The following is a 7,470-nucleotide window of genomic DNA, read 5'->3' on the forward strand; positions in this document are numbered from 1 at the left end:
TAGTGGGGGACTACACGTCCCTGAGGAGACGAGAATGCAAGATGCCATGTATCAAATCCTCGCAGCATAGTCTATCCGGACATCGGTGCGAGTTGACGCCATGGCAAAACGTGGAGGATCTTGCAGAGGTCTTCAACCGTCAAGTCGCTTTTTGGAAGGCTGTACACAGGGCACGCGACTCGGATCCGGATTTCGCCTCGCGACAACACCTGGCGGCGTCCTTGAGGGATTACGAACGATTCATCAAGCTCCATGGAATACCTCCGACGATGAAAAAGGCACCTTACAAGGATACATGGAAGCTCGATATGGATGCGCTCCCAGTACGTGGGGCTATCATGTCGGAGCCGAGGAATCGCGAGTTCGTGCCTCCCAACCTGATGGTGGATTTTCTCTGGCATACGCATCGCCTCTACCCAGCCAGCTACTGGGTTTGGAGTTTCACTACGGCAGGGAGACTGATAGACTATGAGCCGATGGCTTCGGCCGAGGCAGCTAAGCGGACTTTGGGAGAGACTGATCTAGAGTGGAAGAAGAGGAACGGCATCTGGTATGACAAGAAATACTCTTTGCACCAAGGTGGCATGGAAGGGTATTTCCCAGACGCGGCTATTGTTCCACCGGGACACCCTGCTAGAGCTAAAGTCCAATGGATTCTAGGTGGAATGAATCCTGTGAAAGAGAGAAGAGTAGGAACTAGAGGAAGGTACTATGTGTTTGAGGGGCTTGACATACCATTTGACGGGGGCACTTGGGACTTCGGTGGCAGCGGTGATGGAGGAGGCGGAGGAGATGGAGGAAGTGGAGGAGGAGACGGCGGGTGTGGCGGTGACGGTGGAGGTGGAGGCGGGGGTGGTGATGGTGGAAGCTGATGCTCACTTGCGAATGCATGTCATGAATATTGTGGTAGTTACATCATCATAAAATGTCCATTCAAAGTATATACTGATGAAAGTAAATACACCTCCGTTGTAGATCAATTGAGAGGGTGCTTCGAGAAGAAGTCCACGATGTACGACGAGGCGTTGTACGACGCCGGACCATCTCCGTGGGCCTTGTTGTCGTCATTGGCTCCGGTGTAAGGCCAGCTGTGGTCGACATCTTTCTCAAACACATGAGTCACCAACCCCTTCTTATCTCCTGAACCCCATTGATACCTCTGTGCCCTAGAGGTGATGTTGCACTCAGTCGGCTTCTCTCCAAGACCGTCACGGACCGCCCACTCCGTGACCCAGTGGAAGACGTCTGGCAAGCACGCTCCTCGTCGACTATCGCTGCCGTTATACGGAATAGTGCCGTCGATGCCGCCGTGGAACTCGATCATTGGAATGTTCGTCCTGCCAGCGTCGCAGGGAATCTTCACGGTCTTTGGGTCGCAGTCCGTCACATTTTCGATGTAGTATGACCCAGACACAGGGGCGAAAGCAGCAAAGCGCATCGAAAGTTGTTTGTTGCATGCGGCGAAGTTGGTGAAGCCACCTCCGTTGGACTTTCCGGTCATGAATACGCGAGATTTATCGATGCAGTATGCCGACTCAAGATCGTCGAGCACCGTGTTGGTATAGAGGACGTCATTTCGCGGTGTAATATTGGGCACGCCCTCCCATCGTCCCTAGTTTGGTCAATCATCGTTGTCCGCGATATTGTGCGCAAAGGCTCTTACCTCATAACCCCGAAGATACACAACAATATGGTCCTTATTGAAATACGCCGTTTCTAGAAGATCCAAATCCCTTTGCTCTTCGGGAGTCTTGGTTCCTCCATGGTATGAAAAGATTATCGGGTTGGGACTCGTTTTGGAGTATTTTGGTGGGATGAACAGCAAATAGTCTCGGTCATGACCTTGATCGTCCTTGTAGGGTATCAGGTACTCGTGCCCAGCTGATCGGTTACTCGGTAGTTCCTGTTTGCACCCATCGGAGGAGACCTCTCTTTTGACCGCATCCTGAATCGCTGCTGAGGCGCAAAGTCCTGCAAGCAACGTAACAAAGTTGAAGTTGACCATGATGGATGTTGTTGTCTGTAAATGCGCATACCAGCCGTCCAAAGTATTGAACTTAAGTTGCGAAGCCAAGGCCTTTTAACATCGGACGAAGCATGACCTTGAGGGACCGTGACGCGACATCGAAGGCTTGGACGAAACCTAGTGTATTAGTGCCTCCCTCAATCTTACGAACCGTCGGTGTGCTAATACGAGTCAACGGGCGGCGATCCAGACTAAATCCCGTCGGGCGTCAGCCCAGGCACCAGCGCACGCAGTTGGTCAGCAGTCTAAAGCCCCGTATTTTTGAAAGTCGATGCCGCGTTGAGACGAGGCTTACGGCACCAGCACTACCAGTTCGGGACCGGATGCCACCGAATCCCTCCGAAGAAAGCTTAGTTTTCGGCAGAGAGCGCCACGCTCTGGCGCATCATTTCCTGAATTGGCGCCAGGATCGGGATCCCGGCATGGTAACTGTCAGCACGGCACTCCCGGGATTCTTGACCTCATTGTCTTTATTACAGCCTTACCTGTTGATTGAATCGGCTGTGGGGGAAATCTTGTTGGTCGAGTTGGAAAAGCTTACTGCTAGAGGAGTTATCTTGGATCTATCTACCTAGACTTAGTCCCGTACCCAGTGGATGAGAGTAGTGTGCTACGCGGAGTTTTCATATGCATTGGAAACCTGCATTGCAACACATACAAATCGCTCTTGCTACACAGTATTCAATGCGATAGTGTACAACCAATCAGTACGGAATCAAGTCAAGCATACGGAGTAGATAGGCTATGCCGAATAGCCGACTACTCCGATTACCCCATGTTGTCTCCACTCTTCCATTCCCAGGGCTAAGCTGTTCACCATATTCCCGGAGCCATTTTGAATTCCTCTCTATTCTGTGACGACATTTCACAAACCCCCTTAGTACCAGTTTCTCGAGTGCCTCCGTGACAAGATGGCCAGTGTCGTTTCAGCAAGTCCCACCGGGCCAGTCAAGCGGCGTAAACTGCCGGCCTGTGACCCTTGTCGCTCTTCCAAAATGGCATGCGACCACGGACAGCCCGTCTGCGCTCGATGCACCGAGAGAGATCGCGCCGATAGTTGCACATACCGCATAAGACCGTTCAAGAAGAAACGAGGCCACTGTAGCTATGTAGAGCCTGCATTATCACAACCTGATCCGGAGTTAGTATAATATTTCTACGACCATGCCATCGCACCGTCAATTGACTCAAATTACATCAGTCATGGTCCTCATGTCCCCAGGAACGCACCACAGCCCAATATTTCTAGCATCCTAGTAAGGCCTCGTACATATCCAGACCCAGGATACTTGGGACACTCGAGCCATACAACTGTCTTCGGACACCTTTCGCTAGAGCAAGGGGGTCTACGCAACGTCGTCGGCAGACAGCGGATCGACAGACCGGGACAGCAGATCAACGAAGCGCAGGTAGCTCGAGGTGCGGATCTGATTGAACAACTCTACCGATTTCCACATCTCCATTCCTGTTTTAAACTCGTCAAGACATGGCTTGGCACTGGAGCAAACCTTGCACTGGCTGCCTCTTTCACCGAACAATGCACCTTGACCGCCGAGCATTTACTATCACCTTCATCCGACAGATTTGATGCTGCCGAAATTTCCGCAAGTCTCTTCAAGTCCTCTTGTCGACCTTTGGAAGTGGTCACTTCGACCACACCAGAAGCCTTTTGCAGTCAATTCAATGGGGGTGCTGCCAGGTGGGAAACGTTGGCCTTGTTCTGCATCTCCGTTAGCCGCGCCCTTTTGGCATGCCGGTCTTGGGCGATGCCCCCTTTTGATACTCAAAACGAGCGTTGCAGGGTTCAGACATTATTTATGCATTTTGCAGACTCTTGCGTTGATATATGCCTTTCACTCGACTGTTTAAACGACCTTCATCTAGTATTACAGTACGAGAACTACATCATCCATTCACTCATTGATGGGGACCAGAGTAAGCTATCCCCACCTCCTTATTGCGCAGGCCATCTGACGTGTGCATTAGGCCTCGTAACCTGGCGAAGGCTAGGTGACCTTATCAGCTGCCTCTTGGCGCTCGGCTATCACGAAGAGATGGATAGCACCAACTCACTACCTGGTTTCGTAACGAGTCTGTGAAAGAGCGCATAAGCCTACTCGTATACTGCTGATAAGAACCTCTCAATATTTTTGGGAAGACCACCACGCATCCACCCCAAGTTCGGCCGATTTCATGTCGCTTACCTGAACGTCTCTGGTCAAATGGAAAATGAGGCTCAATCACCTCTGTGGGATGCAACTACACCTTTCGATTTCCAAGCTGAGGCTCAGTGGTCAGCAACGTGTGCGGCAATCAAGGAAGAAGTCCTCCATCCTTTCTCTGAGAGTCCTAGTGAGCATCGCTCACAGAAACTAAGGTATGTTTCAACTTACTCTCGGGTCAGTCAGGGCATTGATGAACATCCAGGTCCAAGGCTCATTTTAAACGAGATTGAGTCTCGCTGGGCTTTGCTTCCGCCACACTTTCGCCTTGAGGAAAAACTCAAGTTGTGCGACCGCACACCACTCGAAACAGCTCTCCTTCTCGATGTTAAGCTCAACTACCTCCATATGCTGTTCCTTGTTAGGCTTGCACTTATGCGGAATATTCTTGAAACTGATAACGACTTATTCGCTATCGCTTTTGAGATGTTTGATCTCGTCATCGAGGCGTTGATGCTCAAAGATAAAGTGGCCCATGGCAGCACGTCACTGGTGTGGAAGGTGAGCACTCAACTTGGTGCCATGGTGACTTCCTGGCTTACAATTACTTGAGGTCTCCTACTTCGGGCTAGCATCAGCTGGGACTATTTGTTTGTCTTTGCTACAGCCCTCGTTTCTAGCCGAGCAACATGTTTCTGTTCAGTTCAAGATTTTCCAGAACCTTGCAATTCTTGTTGCCGAAGTTGAGTCGGGGACACTTGTCGCGCCGGAGGATGCCAACTACGCACTTCTAGCCAGTGCTACTCAAACGATCACTAGTGTTCTTCAGAGCTTGCTCCCTGGAAGAGGCGAACAGCAACAGCAAGAAAGACGACACCAAAACTGTGAGGCCTCGCCTCGGGATCTTGAGCCCCAGAGTCTAACAGAAGAATTGCACGAACCTTGGAGCCCATGGCGGCATAGCGGTTACCAGGACTTTGAGTTGGATTTCTGGAACACTCTTGCTGAACATCCGTCTTTGATTGGAGACGAATCGTACCCAAGCCAAGTTTAGGAATTCTGCGAGTCGAACTAAATTATGTCTCGGTGTTGACGTCAAACTATTGCTCAGTACTAGGTAGCATTCGAGGTGTTTGTGTACATCTCCATTCGAAAAAAGGAATACGGTGTCATCGAAAGGAGTTTCTAGTTGCTTTCATCAGACTTTAGCCCGTCAAATAAGCTCAGGGAATGAAAATTTGATCGGATTTCACGTAACAATGGAAGGTAGAGTTGACCCAGTGTTCTATTAATAGCGCAATCTATCGAAAATTACGAGGGCTGCAATTGCTCCTTGGCAGCAGAGGCAAGACACCCTACCGCAATATCGAACTCCTCGTCCGAAGCATTCGCAAAGCTCAGCCTGAAGCAAACCTTGTCGAGATCTAGATCAGTCGCGAACCAGCTTCCCCTGCTGACAAGAACACCATTTGAAAGAGCTGAATTGTAGATATTGTCCTCCACCATCAAAACAGCGTCATAGTCCCCAGCCGCAGCATGTTGTGACAACCTAAACTCGATCCAGAGGAACATTCCCGAGACAGGTGTGGTCCAGTGGGAAATCTCCAGAGGCAGGTAGCGTTGACAAGCTCGATGAAGGACATCTCGACGGTGGCGATATTCTGCAGACAATCTGTGCAGCCAGTTGAACAATCCTTTGTGCCCCCAAAATTCATCTAGCAGTTTATACGCCATAGCCTGTGAGACTCCGCTAGGTGCCAGAGGCCCGGACTCCATTTGCTTCACAAACTTCTCAACAACCTGTGAGCTTGCCGTGATCCAACCGAGACGCAGACCGGGCGCGACCATCTTAGAGGTGGTATCCATACGCATCACGCGACCGGAAACGTCGAGAGACAGGTATGATTGGGATAATTGGCGGAGCCAAACCTCCAGACCTTGATCCAAGCCACAGCTCTGATCAGAAGTCTCTCCAAGGTGCAGAAAGAAATAGGGATCATCTTCGAGAATATAGAGGTCATGTTTCTCGGCAATATTGTAGATAGCCTTGCGCCTGTCCAGGCTTTGTGTCGTTCCAGTTGGATTCTGACCAGAATGGATCGTATACAGCACAAAAGGCTTCTTCCCACGTTGAACATCCCAGTTTCAAAGCTACCTGTCCAGATCATCAGGGCAGAGACCAAGGTCGTCTAGTTTGATACCCAGTATCTGGAGACCCAAGCACTTGGCAGTTGTTACTGATCCGGGGTAGGAGTATTGCTCCACTAGGATGCAGTCTCCTCTGTCACAGAGAAGTCTAAACGCCAATTCAATTGCAGAGGTTGTCCCGCATGTGATGATGGACTCCCAATATGCGTAAGGTGGGTTGTGCACAAGTTCGGTGTGCTCGGTGATCCATCGGAGAAACTGAGGTGACCCAGCCGAGTATCCATAGTTCATGGCGATGTCCAGGTCATACGCTGCCTCCCCTTTGGCGCAGACCATCGTCGGCTCAGCGTTGATGGTGCCCAAGGCCGCGTCTTGAGGAGTATTCATAGCATTCATCTGAATTGAAATGAAAGGGAAGTACTGCGGGGCTGGTCTGCCCGTTCCAAGGGAAATCTTGGGTGCTTTGCCAGTCGGGCCGCCACCCCTTGATGCAATCTTGAGTTCGGAGGTTAATTGTGTGAGAGCTTCAATGCTCAAGCGGTGATCCCATCGCTTCGCCTTTGGCTTTTCGTCAGATGGCGGTTCTCGGAAATGAAACGAAGACGTATGGGGGCCGCTGCCACCAGGAAGTGGAGGTGCAGCAGCGCGCCTAGCCTCAATCGAGGCCAGTCGATGGTCCAAATGCGTGCTCATGGTCGGTTCCCAAAATATTGGAAGAGTTAGTCTTTCGATATCATGGCTTAAGTTGCATCTTACTCCCTTCATAGGAAACACACCCATTTAATGATATCGTGACAGCCTTAGCGTGTCCACCACGGGATAGTCTAACGGGGTATTCTAGCATAGAGATAACCTGACGGAGTAACCTAACGGAGTAGTCTGACGGAGTAGTCTGACGGAGTAGTCTGGAGGAGTGGTCTTACGGAGTAGTCTCACAGAGTGGATCCATAGAGTAATGTAACGGAGTAGTCCTACGGAGGCCTGTGATTGGGGACTGTAAGGGGCTGGCCCCTAGGCTTGTTCAACGTAGAGGTGCCGTCGATTGACTATTCTAAGCTGAAGAAGGAAGAAAGGACTTTACAAGGGTAGGCACCTAACAGCGGTGAAGCAGGCCGGGTTAGGCGGCGTACTGCG

General features: G+C 50.8%; 1 protein-coding gene across 1 annotated transcript; it reads right to left on the minus strand.

The window, feature by feature from the left end:
- Positions 1-976: 976 nt before the first annotated feature.
- On the minus strand, positions 977-2,005 carry COL26b_009586 (uncharacterized protein; the record flags this gene model as incomplete). Its single annotated transcript, XM_053182310.1, has 2 exons — positions 977-1,612; positions 1,664-2,005. The coding sequence occupies 2 exons, from the start codon at positions 2,003-2,005 to the stop codon at positions 977-979; spliced, it is 978 nt and encodes a 325-aa protein (XP_053033793.1).
- Between the last annotated feature and the right edge of the window lie 5,465 nt (positions 2,006-7,470).

Source organism: Colletotrichum chrysophilum (genome assembly GCF_026319265.1).
Source record: "Colletotrichum chrysophilum strain AFK26 chromosome Unknown scaffold_93, whole genome shotgun sequence".
Taxonomy (NCBI): domain Eukaryota; kingdom Fungi; phylum Ascomycota; class Sordariomycetes; order Glomerellales; family Glomerellaceae; genus Colletotrichum; species Colletotrichum chrysophilum.